A 26,536-nucleotide genomic window follows, 5' to 3' on the forward strand; every position below is an offset into this window, starting at 1 on the left:
GCGATATACCATCCTGCAGCTGCCCTCAGAGTGCAATTCTCTACGTGTCTACTCAGAAGTAAAACTTATTGGCCTCACTTCAGTGTGAATCGCGTTCTGTACTCGTGTGGGAGACCCTTTCGAGCCCTCCGGATGTTGCTGAACTACAACTCCCAGCACTTCAGGGCCACTGGCCTGCTTGATGGGAGTGATGGGAGTTCTAGTTCAGCAACACCAGGCAGGCCAAAGGTTCCCGACCCGACATCTGTTTTGCTTGGATTGCAGCACCTGAAATATTGCCTGTTTCTAAGTAATCCCCCCCCCCCAACAACGTTGCTAAACCTGAGAGCAGCAGCAGCGGAAGCTATCTCCTTAAAATCAAACCCAGACGAGAAAGAAAGTAAATGAATATACAGCGAACGAATTATTATTTAAATAGGCCGGCAGTTGACAAGACCTCCTTTAAACGCCCCCCCCACTACATTTGAAGCCTGTTTGTGATACAGCTCACGAACAAGCTAACGTAATAACAGCGGCTGCAGCGGCTGTCTCTGGCATCGATTGATCTCGTCTGCTACGGCTGTGGGCGGGGGATGTGTCCCGTTGAAGTGGCCATCTTTGTGAGGGGCAGATGAAGCCGCTCGTAGAACCCTCGTAGTTATTTATTTATTTTTTTAAAAGGAAAAAAAAGAAAAAGAAAAGAAAAGAGCTAGGGCAGGCGGAGCCGATCTGTTCCTTCCGAACCGAGCGATTGCTTCTGCCTGCAGCTCGCGCGGGCCGCGGAAGATGGCGGAGTGTGTTGGCGGGGATAGCAGGGTTTCTCACCCCTCAGCGGGGCCGGGTAAAACTTGGTGCCTCAAGCGAGTGGGGATGAGCGAAGAGTGGCTGCTGCTGGAGGACGGCAGCGAGGTGAGAGAGAGCGCGGCGAGAGCTGCCCCCCCCTTCCTCGAGCGCCGGGGCTTTGAGGGACGGCGAAGGCGAAGTGAGGGACCATGTTGGAAAGGGAAAGGAAAGCTGCGCCTCCTGTTGCCCGCTTTTGGAACTACGGCCTCCTTTGCCTCGGAGGCGAGCGCGCGAATTGCCCTCGGCTGAGTGGTCCGGGTCGGGGCTGTGGGATCAATAAAGCAGTTGGGAGGCGGATATTAACTTTCTCATTTGCCTCTTGTACTGTGTCACTCTCAGCCCACCAACTGAAGCTGCTTCTTGTCCTTTCCTTACCCCATGGTTCCCCATAGCCTCTAGCCTGAGCAGAATTAGGTCAGCCCTAAGGGGCCAAAATTTAGAGCTGGGGATGAATGGGTCTTTTTCTGTTTATAAAGTGCTATTCCCACCTTTCAGTTTAAACTTTTAGGATAACATTCAGTAAAACAATAAAGCCGATGAATACAATAAAAAAGCAGTGAACTGCAGAAATAAAACAGCAAATAAAGCAAAGCCCTCAACAGTCAGCATAGTGGGCCAAAACGTGATTTGTTGCCCTAACCTGTAATTTCCATTCAGTATTGTTATAGTTTATTAAATTTCTATACTGTCCTTCATTCAGGGAGGTTTACAATATTAAAACACAGAATTGCATAACATAATAATAAACACGCAGTTTAAAAGGCATTGTTTAACTAGCCAAAGACTTGGGAGGAGTGTTTTTGCCTGGCACCTAAAAATATGCAATGAAGGTGCCAAATGAGCCTCCCTAGCGGGAGCCACCACGAAGAAGACCCATTCTTGTGTTACCACCCTCATATGATGATTTTGGGGTACGGGTCAGTTCATATGTGTGCCCAAACGTTGCTTCATTTACTTCTAGAATCTAGATTAAACTGATGTAAGAGTTTAAGGCAATGTAACAGGACCACTTTAAGCATCTTCACTTTGAACTATATCTTAACTTAGTTAAATGGGACTTGCTCTCCTGAATGTGCTTAAGATTGTAGCCACAGAGGTTTCCATGCTTGCACATCTTCATTTGACCTTCAGTTGTACTTCTATAAGGCAGTTTAAAAGAAAGTTTCCCCTGCCTAACTTAAAACTTGCCCATATGTTGAAATGCAGTGAACAGCTTTGCTGGTTGTGACAAAGTAGTTAGCATAATCTAAAGCTAGCCTGCAAGCTTTTGATTTACCAAGCGAAATGCAGTTCACTATTCAGAAATGAATAGCAGCCTGCATCAGCAGCTCAATAAGCCTACTGATTTTGTTATCAGTATGGAATTGCAAGAGCAAAGGTGTTCTTGAGTCTGAGGCTCCATAGGCCTGATTAAAATGTTGACTATAATTCTGGGAACAAATACTGTGGAAGGTTTCAAGCCTTTATTAAAATTTATATCCTCCTTAGTGGATCACAGTGCATAAAAATAAACAACAAGAACCAATACAAGGTACTATAATGAAAGATATGACAGATCTTCAATGGATGGTTGTTCATGCGCAGTTATTTTGGTAGAAAAGTGTGATAAGCTAACAAGTGACAGGATGGAGAAAATTTGTGATTTGTCAGCTGTGTCTGTTACTTGGAGGCTCTGTACTTATGAACATGATAATCTCTAAAGCCATATGGTGAGATTGAACTGTGACAAGAGCAAGAAGGCAGGACAGAGTCTCCAAGAATCCCTGCTCATATAGAAGCTGTACAGCTTGAAAATATCTTGACAAGCCTTCCCTCTTTTTAAGTCCCTGGAGGTGCTTTGAAAGCCATGCATCAACTGCAGAGCTTTGGGATGATGGAGAAATGAAGCATTTAATGTAACCTGAAAGGGGCTTATCTACAATATATACAGTATTGACATCATAGTCCAGATTGTTAAGTATTACGTTAATGTAATTTGAAGTTTGATCTTCATAGAAAAATGAATAAATGTCCAATTGCTTAATACAAGTCTAAAGCTGAATCAAATGGGATTTTGAAGAATTTATAATTGCAATGGCATTCTCAGCTGTTATTGGCTGCTCAGACTTGTTTGTTAGGCTACTTTGGATTTGCCTGCTAGAGTAAATAGCTCTCTTTTCAAATAAACAAATACTCATTTGTAGAGAGCTAATGAACAACTACAACAATAGTTCACAGGTTTTTAAAAATATGTTGACTGGGATAACATGTTTAAGTCTAATTAATGAAGAGGTTCATGCTGTAGAGTAAATTTACCTGCCAGGCTTAGCTAGCTTAGCTCTCACCTTAAGGCGAAGGTAATCAAACCTATTGTTGAACCTCAGTCTACTACGGTAGCTCAATGAGTGAAGACATTTTGAACTTACAAGCCATTATTGTGTTATTATACCAATAATTTAGGAATTTTCACCAAGTTTTACCACCTGTGAAACTTTTTCTGAATGCTATATGGAAAAGTACATGAATCTGACCTTTGAAGAGTTTGTTAGCAAACAATTTTTAACTTCCCAAATGTGTGGTCATTTTCTATGTTAGAGGAAGAGGAGAACTTTGGGAAGAACTTATAAGGGCGTATTTTAAAGGTCTAACACAGGCATCCCCAAACTGCGGCCCTCCAGATGTTTTGGCCTACAAATCCCATGATCCCTAGCTAACAGGACCAGTGGTTGGGGAATATAGGAATTGTAGTCAAAAACATCTGGAGGGCCGAAGTTTGGGGATGCCTGGTCTAACAGCATATATTTCCATGCTTTACTTTGCTGCATATTTTGTGATTTTAAATTTATGCTGGTGTTCTCTCAACAAGGAGTACTTGCCCCAAACTTGCATCTTGGCATCCAGGAAATCTTTTTATATGCCTGTATTTCATTGCAACCAACATTGACATATCAAACAATTTTGGCACTGCAAGTAAAATAATGGAATACTTGTATGGTGGCTTAATGCATTCCCTTGAATTACTGTAAGAAACTAATGAAGTACCCATTTCACAGCATTGAAATCCAGAATAGATAAGTTGGAGATATTGGTAAAGGAGATTATTAATTGCTTGCTTACTTGTTTGTTTAGGTAAGTATAGGTCGAGGAACTGGTGCTACTTACCAACTGATGTCAAAATCCTGTCCTTTGATGATCTCCCGGAACCACTGTGTTTTCCAGCAAAATACTGATGGGCAGTGGACAGTGATTGATAACAAGGTACAGAAAGTTACTAGAAATGAATTTACTTGAAAGATGCTGAATGTGGAATCCAGTTTGAAAATGTGATCAGGAAAACTGGAGTGCCAGGCGAACCACATGAATAGCTCATTTTGTATGCAGTTTGTGGAACAGTTTATGGCTGTGATAATGTATACCTGATTATGTAAACTTTCTTTGTGAGAATTACCTCAGTAATACAGTGGACCCTCCAGATACAAATTTTATAAGTTCCGGGGGTCTGTGTGCACCCCGAAAAAAACATAGAGGTGCCGCTTCTGCGCATGTGCACACGGCAAAACCTGGAAGTTTACACTCCCGGGTTTGCTGCGTTTGTAACCTGAAAGTTATGTAACCAGAGTGGTACGTAACTGGAGAGTCCACTGTATAGGATTATTTTCTTTCATATAGTACTTGGAATTTATTGTCTGGACTGGAGAATTGATGAAGTAGCTATAATGAGTGGTATCCTAAGATTATGTGAGTGCAAGGTTTCTCTGTCCAATTTTGTGCAGTTTCTTCCTTCCACTGTCACCCCTTCCCACCAGTGAAACCAGCCACATTGTTGATCAGGGAGGCCTACAGACTTATGGAAAGGCTTTTTGGGGGAGCTGCCATGGTAGCGACGGCTGGTTACCTGAGAAGCCTTTGGCACACAAAATAGTAGTACTTGTAATCATAATAATAAAAATGAATAATAATAATAATAATTAGCAATCCTACAGCAGCGCACATAGCATTTTAAAACAATATATAAAATATATAGTATATACATGAGAAAGATATAGTACTTACAACCTTGTCAGTAAAACAAGTAAAAAATAAGCCACAAGCTCTGGCATTAATATTCTTCAAAAAACCTGAACAAACAATCAAACTCCTAAAGTGAGATGGAAGTTCCGTATTCCATAGCTGGAATGCCATCACCAATAAGGTCCTGCAGTTACTGTATAATTAATTTCAGATGATTGTGGCACTTAATACTTGAAAGTACTACAGAAGTGTTAAAACATGCATTATCTACTTCTAATCATTATAGCAGGAAAGGCCAGTGTTCTTTTTCTTGCAGATAGGCGGGTGGTAATGCTGAGAGAGATTTTGAAAGAACGTGGCTTGCATTAGCCCACCTATTGAGTTCATGGCAGCCTTTTCTTTCAAGGAGCATTTGAGAGTTATCCCTCTTCATCCACATAGCAGCCCCGTGGGGTTGGTTGGGGCGGCTGTGAGCAGCCATGCATTTGAACCCAGCAATCCCCGGTTCCAAACCCAGCACTCTTGTCCATTTTACCACACTGTGTCTCACATTTTGCTTTGGATGCTGTTTTGTCTTGTTGTATGTGCAAATATCCTTTCAATTTTTGGAAGACTTTTGTGTAAAGCAAGGGTGGTGAACCTGCGGTCCTCCAGATGTTGCTGGTCTACACCTCTAATCATTCCTGACTATTGGCAGTGCTTGAGTGCTTGCTGGGGCTGATGAGAGTTGGGGTCAACATCTGGAGGGCATCTGGAGGGGCACAGGTTCGTGACCCCAGCTTAAAATGTGGAGATGCCAAAGATTTTGGTTCAGCTGATGAAGGGAGACTTGTCACACTTCCAACATATAAATCATGTCTTGAGTGCCATGTGTACCAGGGGCTGCTGTTTTTAAATCTTGATTTGTCTTATCAGGTAGTAGTTGTAATAAATTTATTTGGGCTACAGTCCTACTTACCTGGGAGTAAGTTCGGGACTAACTTCTGATTAGATGTGCATAGGATTGCACTGCTAGTTTTCTGGACAAATCACTTAATCAGCATGGATACATAAATACAAAATCTGCTCTAGTCCCTTGGCTCAGATTTTTCCTGTTGGAGTGGGAAATACTGCTTGTGTCTCATGCTATTTCTGCTCTAGTGCTGGATCACTGGTTTTTTTTGTTTGCAGTATTATTTAAGGAGTGCCAGGTTTTCCTTGCTGGCTTGTTTTTCTGGTCTGTTTTTTTTTAATGTGCAGAAAAACAAGCACCTTTCCTAGCTCTCTCATTATTCTTTTTTATCTTTCCCAGAGTCTAAATGGTGTCTGGCTGAATTGTGAACGCATTGATCCATCACGGCCCTATCTCTTACACGAAGGCGACTATATCCAATTAGGAGTTCCTTTTAAAAACAGAGAAACAGCTGAGTATGAATATACACTAATAAGGGAAGAATGGAAGAAAGTCAGTCCATTTCTGGCGCTGAAAAATGACCAGCTGACAGAGAAGATGAAAGACATGAGGGCTAAGCGTAAAATTTGCTTGGAGGAATCTGAGGCATCTGGAGCGGAAGGGCCTTCCAATTCCAGAACCAAAAGAGACAGGGTGTCTTCAGAAAATGACTCTTTGGGGAAATGTGAGGGAGGCAGGACAGAACTGTCCAGACAAACAACAGAAAACATTGAAACAGTGTTGGTTTCTCCAAGGCCCAGTAAAAAGGCGAAGAAGAAAAATCACTGTAGCACCATTCCGCCTGAGCATGGTTTAGCTCTTCTTTCTAATGACCATAAAGCCCCAAATTTGGCACAGTCTTGGAATGGTTTGGAACAAATAATAAAAACTCTAGCAGATATGACAAAGCTAAAAGCCATGATGCAGGAGAAGCAGACAGCTGTCCTGAATGTGAGGCAAATGAACAAGAACTGTGCTCCTGTAGAGATCCAGGTTTTGGAGCAGGAATTGCAGGAACTGAGGGAGCAGTTATGCACTGAGCAGGAGCAGCAACAGCAGCAAGTGGAGCAGTTGCAGAAGACCGTCTGTGAAGAATTGGAGGTAGGTGCAGCTGTGATACTTCACCCACCCACACTCATGTACCATTTGAAAACTTGCAAGCATTGAAGTTGTGCCTAAGCAAGAATGATTGGATGGGCGAAAGGTTAGCATTTTTAGCATTGCCATAGTCTCCCAAACCACCACACCTTCATTTTCAGCACTGAGGTTTCTTAGTCCTCCATTTAGTGAGCCTAATGAGCTATTTTCAACAGCGTTGCTAACTTGTTTGAAACTATAGCTTCTTAAAAATCCCAGCTGGTTTAGTTATTAGCACAGGGTAGATTAATTATGACATTTCTCCTACACTGAAATACCTTACGACAAGGAAAAAGCATGTGCAACATCATGTACAAAGTGTATTGCAGTAACTTATTTCAGTGCTCATACATTGATTAAGCTGCCCAGTCATGTACCATACCTTATTTCATACAAAAATTATTACATGTATAAAAATATTATGCATGAACACTTGGTCCTGTTTCACCACAGAATTTGTATTTTTCAAAATAAGCGCAGCAGTTTCAAATTCATTGTAGTTGTTTTATGATGAGATTGGCAAAGAGAATTGTTTGCTCCCTGTCCTAATTTCCTTGAATTTCTTGTGTTGCAAAAAGCCCATTGATTAGTGAGACACATGAGGTGCATTTCTGCAGATGGTGCATCTATCGGTGAGACTGGGCAAGATAGCAAGATCAGCAACAATGGACATGTTGCTCTCAGGATACTTGATGTGCTTTTAACGTGGCTGCATCTACTGGCTTGTGAGCCACAGCTTACTGTATTTGAATGATGGAGACCAGAAGATCAGTACAGTACTGAAGTGCAAGGCCTCGCTCTCCTAGAGCTAAAGGTTCAATACAAAGATGTGAAGTGAATGGATTGCTGTTGTCTGATGGGCACAGTAGTTAGCAGAATATTGCTTCACTTCCTTACTAGTTGCACAGTAACTTCAGTAGAGATTACAATACTGTTCTTTGCTTTGACCCTAAACTACTTCTAGTTCTTCCATCAGCAACTCTGCATGAAATTCCTGCTGATGAAGTGCCAGTAGTAGCACTAAGGAAAGTGTCTAGCAGTAAATGAACAATGGAAATAGACTGTGTTTAATTATCTTTGTCCCTGTTTGATTCCTCATGGCCCCTGCTAGAGAAGGGATAAGAAGAATAGGATGGGTGGCAAAACAGAACTTCCACTTCTGTTTGTGAAAGAAAGCCAAAGAGTTTTATCACAGCAGTGTATAACACAGCTTCATTTGGTAGTTGGTAACCACAGCGTAGGCTGTGCACACATTACCCCTTCTCTGGCTCCAGTGCGCTCCCACTGCTGGTGTTTGAACCTGAGTACACATGAAGTTAGCCACAATCCATAGGTATCCTAGAGTCTTGTTTGATGTTCTTCTAAACAGCCTCCATTGATTAAAAAATGGAAGCCATGGTGAAACTGAGGTCTGTAGCTCTCGGGCAGCTCTCAGCGACAGCTTCAGTGAATTGGAGTTCAGTGTGGGTAAACAAATCAGGTAATGGGCATCAGATGACGACATCCCCACCCCTTCTCTGGGATGAACAGCAACCTAAAAAAGCAACCTGAAACACCGCTCGAAAAATAACCTTAATGTATTTCAAGGCACCAATGTGCATATAGCCTGAGTGTGCAATTAAATTGCTAAATCATGGTTAATGCCCTAGCTATTATAACCATGGTGTTATTCCAGCTCTTTATTTCCTAGTTCAATAAACACATTCTCCATATCTGTAATACTTAATTTCCTCTTAATATATTGTAATTCTAACTCACCACGATCATATTATAATTTTGTGATTTTTGAAAAATAAAGCAGTAAGCTTCACCAATACCAGTTGTTCCCTAGTCTTTAAAATCTGTTTTACTTTGATTACCCTTTTTCAAGTTTTCACACATATGATTCCAGCTCTTTATAGGTTTATATTTCCATATGAACATATAACAAATTGTTTGCTTATCAAAGGAAGCTGTCTTTTAAATAATTTAGTAAACATATGATGGAATCTCTAAGCATGCTAAATTGAAAAATCTTTTTAATTGCCTCCAGGACCATTCTCCAGTATTTTACTCACCTCTGCACATTCCCACTAAGTGTGAAAGAAATCTCTTTTCTGTTTTTGACAAAGCCAACTATTACTTAGATCTGTGAGCTAAGAGAAACCTACAACTAATAAGGGTTGTCTGCTAAAACACAGTGATTAATGGCTGCTTCACACGTTACTTCGCACGTTATTGCTTGTGGCAGATGCTCACAAATGATTATGAATGGATAAGAAATGCAGTTTGCAATCTGTTGTTTTTATTTACATCAAAATGTTTAATAGCTTTGTTATATCATATTGTATCATCTGTATTGTATTGCGCTTGTGATGGTAAAACCTTACCATTGATAGTGCATGCATGATGGTAGCTTAGGGGCAGTATGTTTGCTGTGTGTCCTGTCTGTTCCTCCCAGCACCATTGGTGGGTCAATCAAGGGGAGAACCATTACACTGACTTCCTGCCACACCAGAGGTCAGAGGTCCAGGGACAAGCTTGTTCTTGAAGAGGTAGAATTGAACTGGACAGCTTCTTGGGTTGTGACTGTCGCATACATTCTGCCAGGCTGCCTCAGTCCTTTCTGCAATCCTTTCATATATGGGGACTGCATTCATTCATTCATTCATTCATTCATTCATTCATTCATTCATTCATTCCCCACCTTTTTGCCTGACAGGGACTCAAGGCGGCTTACAGATAAAGTAAGAATAGCAAAAAACAGGGAGTTCCAGTGTCTGGGAGCAGCCACTGAGAAGGCCTCTCTGTGTCCCCAAATCTGCCTGTGGGGGTGGCAGGTTTGAGATAAGTTTCTGCAACTGTTAAGGGCAGTGAAGACAGCTAAGCACACAGTACTAGTTGTGTGAGTGTCTGTTAGCAGTGCACACCCCTAATTGTGGCCTAATGCTACACAATTTTTGCTAATCAGAAAGCTCCAATGAGTTTAGTAGAGCTCACCTTTATCATCGTAACCTGCACTTTAAATATTCAGAAACACTTTCTAAAAATGTTTAAACTCACCTTGTTAATGTCCATAAGGACTACACATTACAACCAGCAAGCAGGACTTTTTAAACTGCTCTTCCAACAATGTAGAGAAGCTATAATGTCTACTGCCTGCAACAGTTATTGTAGGCGACTGCTTCTTCCACCAAGGAGAAAGCTACCAATGATTCACATTCTTGTGATACCACATATTCTAGCAAGGAGGGAGCAAAGAAGACACTGCTCTGGCTATTTTCCTTCCGTTAGAAACATTGGGAGCTACTTTATGCTGATTTAGACTAATGGTCTATCTGTCTCAGTTTAGGATTTCATATTAGGTTCTCTCCAATCCCTACCTGGAGATGCCAAGGATTGAACCTGGGATGTTCTGCACTTAAAGCAAATGCTTTACCACTGAGCTAGGGCAAACAGTGAAGATACTCCAGGCATTACATGATTAGATAGTTTATGCCAAAAGTGTGTTGTATAGGGGTATGTGTCTCTGATTAGGAATACTGTAAAAATAATTGAAGATTTCCTTTTCAGGTTTCAGTTTTGTGTAGGCAGCAGTCATTTTATTGTTATTTTCTAACTGCATGGGAGAAAACCTGTTTTACTCCTTTTAGCATATTCTTCCACTAGCTTCTGTTACCCTGCATGTTGTTGTTCTTAGTTCTATATACTTGACTGACAGGCTCTTATTTGTTGTTTAGGGAGCAAAGGAAGAAGAAGGAGAAGGGAGACTGAAGGAACAACTGACCCAGGTTCTAGTGCAGGTAACTTAGCACAGTGTTAGGTTATTTCCAATGTTTGTATCACTTGAGGATGTTCAAATGTTACCCCCCACTAGCGAATTGCCAGGATGCTTAGTTCTGCCTCTTGCAGTAAGACATGCTTGATTGGCTGCAAGTAGCAAAAATAGTGGATGATTAGGAAGAACAGAAAAGACAGTATCAAAACCACTAGCAATCTGTAATGAGAGCTTGTGGAATTTGACTTTTCCTTGGCTTGGTCCCATCATTTTGTAAGTTATTACTGTTCATCCCACTTCTGCAGCACATTCTCTTCCCTCTTGGCACACCTTCACAAAATGTTACCTGGGCCAGAGGGCCTTTTTCTATCTTGAGGAAATGAGTGGGAAGCTCTTTGCCAGGAGTGAGAAACCTGTTGCTTTCCAGATGTTGTTAGACTCCTCCACCAATCCCAACCAGCACGGTCAGTGGCCAAGGATGATTGGAGTTGTAGTTCAGCTACATGTGGAGGCCCACAGGTTCCCAAACTGGATGGTAGCTACTTCCGTGACCAAAGGCAGACTTACCATATTTTTCCATGTATAAGACTAGATTCCCCCCCCCCAAAAAAAACAATGTCCAAAATTTGGGGGCATCTTATACACGGGGGCCATCTTCCCCCATTTTCTTAAATCGTAGCCCCCCAAAATAGGGGTTGTCTTATACATGGGGTTGTCTTCTAGACGGAAAAATACGGTATTTCCAGGTGCTACAATCATGGGAATTACTGCTGGCCTATAAATGTTCATTCAGCTCCTGATGTTATATGTACAAGTACATTTAGGGCCAATTCAAGGTGTTGGTACCAGTGAACAAAACCTTGAAGGGCTTAGGACCCAATACTTGAAGGCACGCCTTCCCCAGAACCATCCAACTTGAGTTGTAAGGTTTGTGCATGAGACTCTGCTTGTGGTGTCCTCACTAAGAATAGGCTAGGGACCCACTCCATATAGAAGGGCCTCTCAGATGTGGCACCCCGTCTATGAAACCTGTAGTAGAAAGCCGGCTGTCCCATTTTATGGTCATTCAGGTGGCAGCTTCCTATTTTTGCAAGTATTCAAATCAGAGTCAGAGTGGCCTTATCTGTTTAACTGGGTGTGATACACTGCTGTTAATAGTACTTTAGGATTAATTTTATTTTAACTTTGTTTTGTATAGTTCATCTGGTTACCTTTGTATGATTAGCAGCATCCTTACATACCTTTTGCCCATTTGTCTTTCTAATCTAAATAAGTTTTAAGCATGTGTATGTTTTATGGATTATGTTTATTTAGAGGAAATGAGTTGTATTCATGCAGTGGGTTGACATATTTTCAGGATGCGAAGTAGAATCTGGCATGTCTAATTGGTATGCTAATGAGAATTTCTGTTTGGTATCTTATTTCTCAGCATCGTGCTTTGATGGAAGAACTGAGCCGTAGCAAGAAGGATTTTGAAGAGATCATTAAAGCCAAGGACAGGGAATTGAAAGAGACTAAGGTATGAACAGAAGAAAAATACACAACAGTCGAAGTTTAGACCTTGCTCCAAAGCCTCCCACTTTGCAGCTTAAGGAAGTTGCTCTCTGCTTTTCCATACCGTAGGTTCCCACCACCTTACTGTGGTGAAGTGGAGGGTTTTAGCTGTATATAACTTTAGGGGCATTTTGTTTTGTGCAGCTTTTTAAGTTTAATAAAGTTTTCACCTTTCGGAAAGTATGCCTCACCTGGCCAATACATTCTCTTTTTTTAAAAAAAATAATTTTTATTGATTTTATACATTAAAAACAAAACATGCATAATATCCGTCTTTTTCCCATCCGCCATCCACAGGCCCCCTCCTGCCACGAGAAAGTCTGGTGAAGGTAGACAGTCAAAGGTGGTCCATTTCATAGTTGAATTTATCCCCTCCCCCCCTCCCCTGCCCCAGAGCCCCCCTGCCACCAGAGAGCTCCAGAATAACAAGGAAGAAAGCAGGAGAGTACCCACCCAACTATTTATCCAAATATACTTTTTAAAAACCCCACCCCCCTCAAAAATCCCCCCCCCCAAAAAAAAGAAAAAAAGGAAAAGAATCATCATGATCATTCCTTTTTAAGGGCTTCCCCAACCTCCCCCCTACCCCGATCTTCATTTTCAATTCTCATTTAACAGATTTCTTATCATTATTCCCATTCTAATTAACCTTATTTTTTAGCCTTATTTAATATTCTCATTTGCAAGTCTTATCATAATTTCAACTAATCAGCCTTCTTTTCTTCCCATACCTAATTTTTACCTCCACGGACCTCCATCCCTTTTAAACCATTTATTCATTCCTAATTTTAATTAACCATATATCTATTTAGTAATATATCTACTCCTCCCTTGGGACCCGTCAACTCCCTTCAGTCCAGCAAGTTCCATAGTCAACAGACCAGTTTTCAAACCTTTTAGTCAATCCTAGTAATGAATTGTCCATTCCTGCTTCATCCCACCCCCTTTTTCCAATATTTTACCATCCAAGCTTCCTTGCAGCCCTCCTGGGTTTTCCCACTTCTTTGTACTTCCATTTCCTTGTGGGTATTCTGAACTTCAAAAAGTTCCATCCTTTCAACCAGTCCGAAAGCGTTTTTTCCTTCCTCCAACATATGGGGGGTAAATTCCAAATCTTCTTGTTGAGCAGGTTCTTCAATTTCTTCCTCTTCCTTTTCCTGTTTAATTTCCTCTTGCTTTACAATGTCTCTGTCACTTGATACATTGTTTGATTTGTCTTCCTCTGCTGTTACATTGTTGGTGCCTTCCGACTGTAAAATTTGTCTCTGTTCTTGCAACTGTAAGAACAGAGTATAGTCTGATTCTCAGTTCCCACAGCTTTCTCAAAACATTTTGCTGGAACCCAGGTGCATATACTTTTGTTGTCATTCTCACACTCTTTCAAGGTCACTTGTCTTGGGAGTCGGGCAATAGTTACGTAGTTTCATCCACCATATTTTACAAAACTGGCTGTCATATTTGTCACAGTTCTATTGCCCTGAATTTTATCAAAATGTTTAATGTAGAATACTTTCAAGTCTAATGTAGAATACTTTGCAATCTTTTCCTTCTCGTCTTATTAATGATACTGTCAACTCGCTGGTCTGTCAGGGCTGCCGGTGTCCAGGCAAGAGCAGACCTTTCCCAAATTGAGTCTCTCTTTATTTTGCAGAGAATTTTACTCACGACTGTTCCTCTCCCCTTTTACCCTGCTTCGAGGGGAGAATCTTTTTTCTGGTCTTTGGAGTTGTCTTTATACGAAATTACTTCTTATCAGGGTATCGGGTTCTTTAAATCACTGTTTCCCCATTCAACCGATGGGAGGAGATGGCTTCCGTATTTTCTATCTCTCTCCCGTTTCCGAATTATATTCCAATAGGTCCGATCAATAAACTTTTACTTACTTAGTCCGAATCTTTACTTTGACAGGAAGAATCCGCCGCTTGCAGGCTGCAGGCTCGGGGCTTCGCTCCTTGGAGGTGATGATGGTGCCCAAAATGGCTCCCGCGACTGCCACTCCGCCGGCTCTCGGGGGGGCTCTACTGAGCTTCCTGGGCAGCAAAGGAGTCTCGTTCGGAGCTCTGCCGGGCTAACTATGCCCCCGGGACGCTCGACCCAGGATTTTTCGGGGATCTGCATGTCCCCGCGGATCCCCCCCCGCAATGCCAGAGACCTCGGAGCTCGAGGTCTCTGCGCCTTCTCGCCAGCGCGACGGACCGGAAGCCGCTATCCTGGCCAATACATTCTCATTCCTCTACCATTGTTTACCTGTTTTGGGGTTTGTTTTCTTCTGGGCTACAGGAAGAGAAGGAGAAGGCACGAGCACAAAAGGAAGAGGCCTTGAGCCACATGAATGATGTACTGGAGAATGAGCTGCAGTGTACTATTTGCTCTGAACACTTCATTGAGGTAAGCTTTTTAAAAACTTTAAGAAGCAATAGTAAGTGTACATATATTTTAATCCCCTTTTATTGACACCAAATCAGTTTGAAAGTTGCCAGACCCGATTTTTATTCCTGGGATTTCTGTGGGTTGGATCCAATGATTCTATGAGCAGAAGTCTGCTCATGAAACTTCCTGCTCATGGGAGGGATATGTGTGTGATTTACACAGTTTCCTTTAAAAGAAATAAATAAACATGCTATACATAAATACATGCTATACAAATAAATAAATAAATACATAAATACATAAATACATAAATACATAAATAAATAAATACATGCTATACAAACTCCAAAAGATAATACAAATGTTAGAATATCATTTTAATGCAGCACATCCTATTATATAAATACACATCCTATGCCCTTTTAAAATGTGTTCTTTTATGGGTTGTTGTTTTTATTAGGTATTTTGTGGTTTTATATCTTGGTTTTATTCTGTGAACTGCCCCGAGACCCCTGGGTATAGGGTGGTATATAAATTCAATAATAATAATAATAATAATAATAATAATAATAATAATAATAAACCTTTTCAATATTCCTACAATACAGTATCTTACTAAAAGACCATTGGCATTACAATGACTGTATTACATTTTATCATACCTTTAAAATATGTTAAATATCAATCTACTTTTTAAAAATAAGTATACAGATTATTTCTAAAAATCTCAATTTCAAATGTAACATTTATTTATTTCTTTTATCATTTTTTTGTGGATGTTTAATAGAATCATAGTTGGAAGGGACCCTGCGGATCATCTAGTCCAACCCTGTGCGATGCAGGAATATGCGCCTCTCCCATACAGGGATTGAACCTGCAACCTTGGTGTTATCAGCACCATGTTCTAACCAACCAAGCTATCCAGTTCTCATAGTTCATTTTCTTACATTGTTTTTAGTATTTTGAATTTTTATTTTCCATTCTGAGCTGCCTTGAAACTTCTGTAAATAAAGCGGGATAGAAATCCTAATCTAATGTATTATATATAATATGAACTTTGAAAAAATATATCCTACAATTTAAAATAGCCATACAAAGCACTTATTTGTTTAACCATTCTCTTATACATTCTTAATCATTTCTAAAAATAAAGGGAGCGATGAATGTGAGATCAGTCGGGTACTAGATCTTCTTCCTTGCTTTTCAGGCTGTCACTCTCAACTGTGCACACAGCTTCTGCTCCTACTGCATCAATGAATGGATGAAGCATAAGCTGGAGTGTCCAATATGTAGAGGGACGATATTATCCAAGACACGATCGCTAGTTCTGGACAATTGTATTGATAGGATGGTGGAAAACCTGGATGATGAGACGAAGCATCGCCACCTTTCCCTCATCCAAGAGCGAAAAGGTGAGAGGTGGGTCCTCCATTCTTAAGGCCTTTGAACATTCCTTGGCACCTGCATAGTGTAGTGTTTAATTAGAAATATATTGATAGCAAACTACAATTAGGTTTCTGTTCATGAATAAAGCTTTTTCAGTTTCAGGTGCTCTTTTGGAGACAGCATTTCAAAGCTAATAGCAAGGTTGTTCTGTACACACACACACACACACACACACAAACCTTAAGATACAAAAACTTAGAAAAATTTAGATATTGCAATGTGGGTTAACCTTCTAATTCAGCCACCTTCTTTATTTCATGGTAGCATTACTTACATTATTTATTATATTTACATTCGATTTTCCTTCATGCAGCTGCTGAGAAGACGCTAACTAGAATCTAGCTTTGCTGAAGCAAGATGGCTGCACCATATGCCTTCAGACTATGCTTTAGGACAGGGGATCCCAAAAGGGGTCCGTGGACTACCTGCAAGCTTGCTTCATGTGGTCTGCAGTGGGTCTATGAATTGTGGTTGAAGATGGGAGAGAGTACATCCATTATATGAAATATTCGTATTGATTTTTAATTGTATTTTTATTGCTCCTTTTGTTTATTATCTTGCATTGGGTTGTATTACAGTTTGACTTCTATGGAATTCAAATTGTAGTACAATTAAATAAAATGCAATATATAAGAAATAAAAGAAGCAATAAAAACCCAATTAATATCATGTAGCCTCTAGCACAGCACATTATAATTGCTACAACAAGCAGAAAAGACCTTCCAGGTGGTTGGGGGGGAATTTGGGGACCAACTCCCTAGGGCCAACTGATTAACTGTTAAGTTGCAAGTGAGGGTGGCGTGTCTGCTACAAGCAGTCAAGCAGTCTAGAGTTCAGCTTAAGAGTCCCAGTGATGGCCAAACTTGGCCCTCCACCTGTTTTGGGACAATTCCCATCAGCCCTGATCACTGGGCCTGTTAGCTAGGGATGATGGGAGTTGTAGTCCCAAAACAGCTGGAGGGCCAAGTTTGGCTATCACTGGCTTAGACAGAGACACTTTGCATTGCCCCCCCCCTCTGTATTGATTTTATGTTGAGACAGTGGTCTGTATTGATTTTATGTTGAGACAGTGTATCTCCATTGTTCTTGAGACAGTTGTGTACTTCCTTGAGAGAAGAGTGGGCATTGGTCCAAGGGAAGGGACAGTATTCAGTATGAAAGACCAAGAGCAGTGCAGAATACAGTGGTACCTCTACTTACGAATTAAATGCGTTCCGAATGCACATTCGTAATTCAAAAAAAATTGTAAGTCGAATCCCATAGGAACGCATTGGGAGAAAAAATTCGTAAGTCGAAGTAACCCTATCTAAAAATTCGTAAGTCGAAGCAACCCTATCTAAAAATTCGTAAGTAGAAAAAATCCTATCTAAACAGCATCCAAGATGGCGGACAGAGCTCCATTCGTAAGTAGAAACATTCGTAAGTAGAGTCCTTCGTAAGTAGAGGTACCACTGTATAAAAGTTTTAACCTTGAATACTGAAAGCAAAATCCACTCCCCCTTAGTCCTCATTACCCTTTGCTTATACTTTTGAATGTAGTTTTCCTGCACCATTGAAAAACAAATACACTCCCAAACAAATCCTGCACTTGCCTAAAATCACTTTTGCTTTTCTTTTCTTTTTTCCTGTGTATTTTGATTGCAGGGAAGCAGGTTGTTGCGGAGAACCCAGCGTCAGAAAGTGAGAGCAGCACTCTCAGCACGTCTTCAGACAGTGAGAGCAGTAGCATTACCTCAACATTAGACAGCGAGAGCAGTAGCCTTACATCTGTGCAGTCCATCATGTCATTAAGCAGCTTTGAAAGTGATGACTATGAGGGAGACTCCGACAGCCACCACATTATCTAAAGTGTCTGCACCCGTACCCTTGCAGCTGTTTGGAGTCTGCTCTGGATGCTTTCTGGGAGAAAGGATTGGACACTTAGAACAATGAAGGGACTGGAATTTGAATTGTGGATTAAAAGGGCTTGGCAGGGTCCTGTTCTTTTCTTAAGTGAATGTGCAATGTCCTCATCTCTGAAGAGTACGATCGAAAACTGCTAGGCTCAAACCCATTTTTCATACTAGGTGACTAAACCTGTGTTTCTGTTCTTGCTATGAGTTGACAATGCACCACCAAACTTAAATAACTGCTTCCCTCCTAATAGGTTGGAGAGTGCCAGCTCTTCAGCTAAATAACTGCTTAAATGTAACCTGATGTAGCACATACTCTCTTTTGTGTCAGAAAGCCGTTTGCACATGACTCATGGGTTCATAAAGAGAATAAGGATATTTACAGCTGCATAAGTCTGGAGAAATTGTCAAGGTTAAATTTACCCTGCCCTAAGCCCCAAAGACTTCGATACCTAGCTTCCCAGAAAAGCATCTTAATCACTTTCTCTCAAGCTCTGTTGCCAAAATTGAGCAGACATTGTCAAAACTGTAGCAGTGCTTTTGCATTTCTCTGTGTGTGGTGGTGGGGGGAGTGTGGCAGGAGGGCTTTGGCTGAGTGAAGAAGCTGCATTTCTGAATGAGCAGAAGGCGGCACTACATATTTATCAGTATTCACTGAATGTTGCTATAAGTTTGCAGCAACTCAGGTTCCATTTCAGGGACTTTGGCTTCAGATGAGCAGGCAAATTGGATTGGCAGCTCTTTCTGTTTCCTTGATATGTCTTGAGGTGGTCATTTATTTATTTGTTTGTTTAAAAGTTACCATTTATATAAAAGAACAAAAAACCTGTCATTTCTGTTTAAGTTGCTTTCATAAGCCAATATCCTTTTCTTCATGTTTCTGAATGTGTGGTACTCCCCAGCTCTGTGTGTCTATCCAGTTGAGTCTGGCTACCTTATTTTTATTGATTCTAGCTTTAATGCTAATGAAGAATTTCACACTTTTATAACTGGATAAAGGCACTTAACATTCCCTGTTGCAAGTAGTTCTGAGCCACCACAAGTTTACTATTTTTGCAAGTTCATAAATTCCTTTTTGTGTGTGTGTTAAGGCTACTCAGCCCTGAAGCTGTTGGTAGTGTAGTTTCAAACAGATGAAAATAAGATGCAGGGGCACATAGGCCATAAAGCTATGTTAACTTTTGTTATAAATTATATAATAAGATTGTGTGGTTTTCCCCCTATTCTAATAAAGTGGCAGTGTTTTCTTACCAAGAAATGCATGATCTGAAAGGGTGGGTTCTCAGAACAGCCAGCACTCCCTCCCTCAAAACCACCCTGGCGCATGAGCACCAATTTGGGAATCAGCTGGAACAAGGTTATTGGAATGGGTTAAATGAGGCAAACTGCATTGCTATATCAACCTTGTTACACATGATGGTGCACCTAGTTCTCATTGATTTCTGTTACTTGGCAATTTTGGAAACACACTCGTTTCAGAAGAGGGAGGCTACCTTTCTGGATGTTCTGCTGCCGTCCCCTGCCATGACATTGTATCTGCATAGTCATGTGCCAACTTTAAGTGTCTGTTTCACAGGGTGTTCACTGTGTACTAGAGACATGCAGCTATGTACTGTATATAGAACTGATATTTTTGAGGGAAACTGTAGTGGGTGAAGCAACTCTTAAGAGAGACCATGCATCCGATCAATTACAGGTATCTCCCAATTGACAGGGGGCTTGTGCGTTTAAGTGAAACACCTTTGGAAAATGTCTGCAAACACTCCATTCTGCCCCTGCCCCGTCCTCCCCTTTCTTTGGTGATGTTTTCAGGTCACTTCCGGGTTGGGCACGATGTGCACGTGCACAGTTGTGCACATATTGGGCACGCCTAAAATGGTTGCTGCCTGTAGCAATTTGTTGGTAGAAAAAGCTCCTGGTCATATTTTTTTAAATGCCACTCTCCTTATCAATTGTCTCTTGCTGTGGACAAGCCTATTCTTAAATGCTTTCCTGGTGCATCAAGTATATTTGCTGTGGCCCTCCCATCATCCTCAGCCATCATGGCCATGGGCAAGGTATAGTGGGTGTTGCTGGACTACACAGGCTAGCTATCTCTGGTTTGCACTGATATGCCCAGGTGAAACTTGCGTGTAGTGTATGGTATTTGTTTTGGACTGTTTGAAGGTGTTAACCATTCTGTCACCTACCTGGACTTTTCAGGGGGAAATATGTGGTCGCCTCCATGGACCACAGAAATTGGAAAGACTTCATCTGTTACATATTTATGCATTCTGCACATCTCTTTTTTTGGTTTAGGGGCATTCCATGTCATGTGATCCAGTGACATTTACCGTACCATTTTATATTGCTTTCATTTTTCTGTTTCCTAAAAGTACCGGTAGTATAAGAAAAGATCCCAGATCTGTTTTACATTTTTTTTTATAAGGGTTTGAAATTTTTTTAAAAAATGACAATCTTGACCATGCTGGAATACACAAAAATCTTTAAAGCTCAGCCCAGAATAATTAAAAACTAAAAATACAAATCTCTTCAGAACTTCATGGGCTTTAATATGATATGGCACATGATGGACTTACTTAAAAATTTTAAGTTAAGTTACAAAATTTAATTTTAAAAAAGTGATATAAAAATTAATATGATTAAAGAATTTTTAAAAAATTATTTCATATTCTAAAGAGTTTCCTGCAAAATTGCATCTTGGGATCTCAATGGGATCACATTAAAAACAAGTACTTTGTGCATATATGTCTGCCTTATTGGGTTCTATTGAGGATTGGGTCGTCTTGGGGGGAAATATAACAGAATAAACATGACTTCAAACCATAACCATAATCCTGTATCAGTTACTCCTTCCCGCCCAGGAGTTTGGGGGCAAATAACATCAGACAGAGTCCTTTCTACCAATTGTATTTCTATGGTCTGAGTACTGTACTGTATCTCCATGAGCAATACAGCTCAGACTTGTCTCATGCTAATTAGCAAGGCAGCTAATCTTCCACAATATCCAACTAGGACATGAGTCTACTCTGAGCTATCTCCTTCACCTACCGGTACGTGTGAAGCACGACTATTCCAAATACGCGGAATTATTATTTACAGCTCTTTTAAAACGTCGCAAGGTGGGGGACAAGAAGCTTACGTTTTCGCTAAAATACTCCCTTGTATGTACAGTATTCATTGCGCGGGGTGCTGCGGTGGCTCAGAGATGCTTCCCGCTCGCTCAACACACTGCAGCCTCCCGGCACGAGGGGGCGCTGAGGCTCCCGCACCCAGCGCCTCTCTAGGACTTCGCCTTACCTCCCCATTGCGTCATTAGTTTGCGCCGCGCGCGAAGGAAGGGCCCCGTCCCAGTGCGGAGCTGCCGGGAAACGAAACTGAACTGTGGCGGAGAGGAGTTGGGGGGATTCGGCCTTCTTTCCTCTCTCTCTCTCGAGCCCAGGCACGTGTCTGGAGAGGGCTGAGGCTCGGCCTTCCCGGCCTTCTCTGCCCTCATCTCCCGCTCCGGCCTAAGACAGAGCCTCCCCCTTCCCCTCGTGTGAGTGTAGCAAGGGCTCCCGGGAGGGTCGGGGAGAGCAAACGAGCCGGGGGGGGGCGTTTTGCCCCTGCTTCTCCCCCCCCCCGCTCCTGTCACCCTGCTTTTCCGATTGTCTCCACTTGTTTGCAGCTCCCGAGAATACTCCAGGCTGGCCGCCCCTGTCTGCCCCCTCCTTCCCTCGCCCCCGTTCCTGCCTCTCCCTGTTATGTTTCCTGGCCTGGCCGAGGCCTCCCCTCCTGAAAGCATCGCTAGATGCGTTTCTGTTTCTCCTGTGTCCTGATACTCCCTCGCCTCCCCTTTCATCTCCATCTCCCGGTTTCCCCCTTTTACCAAGGCTGAGATGCTAAGCCTGTTTCCCAGGAAATAAGTTCTTTTCAGCTCATTTGGACTTACTTCTGGGTAAGCCTGCTTGAGGTCAGGTTGCAGCTCTCTAGACTGTAGATTCTGCACAGAAACACAGGCTCCCTTTAGCTTCCACCCTGAATCCCAACTTCTTCCCCTTTCCTAAGCTACCTCCATCCTTTGCTCTGGTATTTTCCTCTGATCCCCCCCCCCCCCGCCCTCAGTCCTATTTGCAAATTAGTGTTGTTTTGTTATGGTGGTGTCTATATTAAGGCCATCTCTCCCACCCCCATAAGGTTTGGTAAATATAAGTACACTACCTGGCATCTGAATTAAAATATCATATTCCTAGTTGAGCACTTAATGACTTTATCATAGAAATGGGTTTTGTTATAAAACCAATCAATTGGATGAAATTGTGAAGAAATATATGTTACAATACTGTGCTTTACTTTCTGTTGGGTATTGAAGGCTGTGTACATATTCAGAATAAAATTTGAGACTATCCCCCAATGTATTGTGAGATCTAGCATTGTGCAGTGTTCTTTTATATAATTCATGTATCTTTCCAAGTTAACGTGACTCAGTGCTACTGTTCAGTAAAATCCCTCATTGCTCGGTGATGGATGGGCTTGAATCATATACCCATGTACCTCAAAGTAAGCCCCAGTGAAATGAATGGGATTTAAGTAGGCATGGATATGATTTGTGCTGTAAAATCTCACCCATAGAAAAACTAAAATGAGAATCTTCCAGTTGATACTCCTTTTAACTAGCGGCTGTTTCTCCTGCGGATTGCAGGGAGACTGGAAGGGGATGGCTTCATCCTGGAAAATTTACTATGCCTATACAACTTTAAGATTTCAGCTCGAAATGTTTAACATTCAATTTACTCAGTTTTATGATTTGTACAAATGAACAATGTTGTGTTCATCTCCGTTAATAAGCATAGCCACAGTGCTGTTCCTGTTGTTCTTCACTTTCCTCAACAAAATTTGTACCACATAGTAGATGTTGTCTTCTAGATTTAATGATCACAGGAGGGCAACGGTCATACGTTCAGTGGTGTGTTATTTAGCCCTATTATGCAGTGGTATCAGTGTATCTCCCTTAACAAAAAAATAATGTTTTTGATGTATTTATTAGCAACTACATTGTTGCAATATATGAGCGCTCATATAATTAACATTATTTATAACTTCAGGCTTCTGAATGCTCTGGCATTAGAAACTGGTTCTTCACAAATTTGTTAACTCAGGACTACCTGCTAAACTGGCGGTATACTTTGGGCACCTTTTGTTATTTGTTTATGTACTGTGATAACTAAACAAGCTTAGGCTGCAGCCTCTTACCTAGAAGTATGCTGGTGCTGACTCAGTAGGACTTTCTGAGTAGCTATGTATAGGATTGCATGGTTACAGCTCCGTCCTATTCATGTTTACTTGTAAATTTGCCCCTCTGAGTTCAAAGGAGCATGCTGTGCAGTCATGTGCATGGTTATTTGGCAGCATCTCCCCTTCTTTTAATAGGGCTTACTCACTAGCAAGTGTGGTTAGGATTGCAATATTAAGATGCAGTTGTATGTCAGTAACCTGGAAGTAAGCCTCAATGAGAATAAACAACAATAGGATTGTGCCGTTTTTTTTCTCTTGTGTGTTTAGGAGTGAAACCTGAATTAGAACTGAGTTCTACTGGGATGTGTGTTGGTGTATGATGAAAGTGGTGGAATGAAAACATGCTATGAAAATACCTATTCAGGTGTTTTCACTCTTTTTAAATGAATGGAGAGGAAATTGTTTGCTTTCCTGATTTTCCTCCTATTTTACATGAGCGGTCTTGAAAGTGTATAGGAGGAAAGAGTTCTCTTCCTAACAGAACGTTACTATATAAGGACTGAAAACCTGAATACTCCACTGCCTTAATTTTATGCCATGCTTATGAGTGTGTTTGAAACTTCTTTTTTAATTCTGGCACATGGTGAAAACCTCCTTGTTTACTATGACTTTTTCTGACTACTACCACCAGCCATTCTGGGATTTTAAGAATATTTTTACTGTCCACTGGATTGCTTTGTAATCACTTTGATTGTATTTGTACTTCATTTCTTGGTTTTGTCGTACACCATCTTGTGATGCCCCTATAATAGGCAATATATAAATATTTTAATAATTAACTATTTTGTTTCCTCCTCACAGAGAAAATGAAGCGACGAGCAGAACCTGAATATAGCAGTCCCCTAATGAGGCAGAAGAAAAGGATCGAAGAGTTGGGTCTGACCCTCAGCTCCACATCAGATGATGAAACGCAACTTGGTAATCATGGAGCTCAAGGTAACTATAAAAGTAATATCACATGGACCTGTCCACATCTAAACTTGGTGTGCTTTCATTGGACATAGAATGGAATCATAGACTAACTGGTGTCATTAGAACCCTGCTTGCTAATTTCCAGAGAAGAATAGTTAAACCATTGTGAGTACCGTGTGAAGTCAGAGGCACCAGGGGCTATATAGGGTACAAACAAGTCAGTGGAATTTTCATTTGTTATTGCAGTCTATAAAACAACTTTTCTGACTCAGCTCCATGACTGACAGCCATCCAACTTCTACTTAAAAACCTCCAACGAAGGAGAGTCCACCACCTCCTAAAGGAGTCCGTTCTGCTGTCGAACAGTTCTTACTGCTAGAAAGTTTTTCTTGCTGTTTAATTGGAATCTCCTTCCTTGTCACATGAAGCCATTGTTTTGAGTCCTACCCTCCAGTACAAAACTAAGGATTGTGTTTGAGGGATGTCTGCTTCCTACAGCACTTGGTGGCAGTTTAAAGAGATTTCCAGGAGTGAATTGAACTGTAAGGCTCAGTGGTAGAGAAAATGCTTGACATGCAAACAGTGCCAGATTCATACCCCAGTATCTCCAGATAAGTCTGAAACTATGGGGAGCTGCTGCCAGGCAGTGTAGACAGTACTGAGCTAGACAGACCTATGTTCTTGTCCATGAATAACTTTATATGCTGTGGCACTGAGTGTTTCTTTCCTTTGCTTGGTTTTCAGAGTCTTCCACCACAAGCAGCAGCGAATCTGACGGCGAGATCAGTGAGAGGCGGCCTGTCCTCGGCTCTTTCAGCAATAAGTTCAGCGCAGACTCCCTTGTACAGGGCACATCTTCCCGATACTCCATGTATAACAGCGTGTCCCAGAAGCTCATGGTAGGTTAGAGCACCCTTGCAAACATCCTGTGGAAACAAAACCGGGGAAAATAAGAGCACTGTCAGTGGGATCCACTTGGTAGGATTCCATTTCCCAACTATGTTGGGACATGTCTGGGCCAAATATGTGTCCAGAATGCTCTTTCAGTTAGTTAGGAAAGCTGGAAGGCTGCATAGTCACAGTCATGTTGCAAATTACATAATTTGCCTTTAAGTTTCAAGTTGTACCATTTATTTTTAGGAGCTTATTTCTAGGTTTAGTTGGTGGTGGGGAAACTTTTAAAATTCGAACGCATATCTGGTTCAAAATCAAGGACTGGTTATCTGATTTGGGTAGAACTTCAAAACCACCATGTATGCTGAAACATATATGCTTAGCACTCCACGTACTTACCTGCCCCATCATACTTTGTTGTTGTTTAGTCGTTTAGTCGTGTCTGACTCTTCGTGACCCCATGGACCAGAGCACGCCAGGCACTCCTGTCTTGCACTGCCTCCCGCAGTTTGGTCAAACTCATGTTCGTAGCTTCGAGAACACTGTCCAACCATCTCATCCTCTGTCATCCCCTTCTCCTAGTGCCCTCAATCTTTCCCAACATCAGGGTCTTTTCCAAGGATTCTTCTCTTCTCATGAGGTGGCCAAAGTATTGGAGCCTCAGCTTCATGATCTGTCCTTCCAGTGAGCACTCAGGGCTGATTTCCTTAAGAATGGATAGGTTTGATCTTCTTGCAGTCCATGGGACTCTCAAGAGTCTCCTCCAGCACCATAATTCAAAAGCATCAATTCTCATACTTGTTGTCCTTAAATGTCTCCTTACCTGCTGTTTGCAAGTTTCTGGAAAGAGGCATTTTGGGGAAAGGTATGAACCAAAGTTCGGTTTTCCTATATGCTAAGAATTTTAGAGAGGTGATTTCAGCACTCTTCTCTTGCTTTTAGTATTACCATTTACAATGTGAATTGGGACAGAGAAATCTGCATTATATACCTTTTAACCCATGGTTATTATTTTTCCTTGAGAGCAAAAGCAAAACATCAGTGCACCTATGTTCTCAGACTACATCCAAATGCTCATACTCTATAGCCCCCTTTTTTTATTTGCTTCATGCTATCAGAATTTCAGATGGATTCCTAGCACAATGAATCTTAAAAATGAATTAGATTCAAATGGAATTCCTTGTTTGGGGCACTGGAGTCATGTTGCTGTTTGGTACCATGTGAGTTCCTGTGTGTGCATAGTTTAAACAACTTTTTTGAAATATGGAATAGTTCATCCTAGGCAAGTGTGCACAACTTCAATGATGTGTCATGCAGGTTTTAGAGCTGACCTTCCAAATATTACAAAAAATGATCTTGCCTTTATAATAAAATGTTCCAATCTTCAGTATTTTAACAACAACCACTTCAGCTGTATTGGACATGTTGCAGAAATTGAACTTGGGACAACCTGTCCCTTAGTCTAGAACTGACATCTTTTCCCTGGTAATCTTGAACTGCTTCATAGCAGGCAGAAGAAGTTGAAGCTTTTCTTACCCTTGTGATCCAATGATATGG

General features: G+C 41.3%; 2 protein-coding genes across 5 annotated transcripts in view; both read left to right on the forward strand.

Annotated features, from left to right (window-relative positions):
* Positions 1-742: 742 nt before the first annotated feature.
* RNF8 (ring finger protein 8) lies at positions 743-18,731 on the forward strand. Of its 2 annotated transcripts, none has more exons than XM_035108156.3 (8): positions 743-888; positions 3,931-4,059; positions 6,104-6,844; positions 10,600-10,662; positions 12,067-12,156; positions 14,472-14,579; positions 15,769-15,980; positions 17,652-18,731. In XM_035108156.3, the coding sequence occupies exons 1-8, from the start codon at positions 766-768 to the stop codon at positions 17,689-17,691; spliced, it is 1,506 nt and encodes a 501-aa protein (XP_034964047.1). In that variant the 5' UTR covers positions 743-765; the 3' UTR covers positions 17,692-18,731. The 2 variants fall into 2 exon arrangements, with proteins under 2 accessions (XP_034964047.1, XP_034964046.1); XM_035108155.3 differs by having other exon boundaries at positions 15,769-15,973.
* A 2,485-nt stretch (positions 18,732-21,216) lies between these two features.
* CMTR1 (cap methyltransferase 1) overlaps positions 21,217-26,536 on the forward strand; it is a 31,049-nt gene continuing 25,729 nt past the window's right edge. The window contains exons 1-3 of one of the 3 annotated variants that reach the window (XM_035108153.3): positions 21,217-21,341; positions 23,975-24,109; positions 24,830-24,984. In XM_035108153.3, coding sequence (XP_034964044.1) covers positions 23,980-24,109; positions 24,830-24,984 — 285 coding nt within the window. In that variant the 5' untranslated portion in view covers positions 21,217-21,341; positions 23,975-23,979. Of the gene's footprint in view, positions 21,837-23,974; positions 24,110-24,829; positions 24,985-26,536 lie in introns of all 3 variants that reach the window. The other 2 variants (XM_035108151.3, XM_035108152.3) reach the window with 2 other exon arrangements.

This window comes from Zootoca vivipara, chromosome 3, assembly GCF_965207765.1.
Source record: "Zootoca vivipara chromosome 3, rZooViv2.hap1.1, whole genome shotgun sequence".
Taxonomy (NCBI): domain Eukaryota; kingdom Metazoa; phylum Chordata; class Lepidosauria; order Squamata; family Lacertidae; genus Zootoca; species Zootoca vivipara.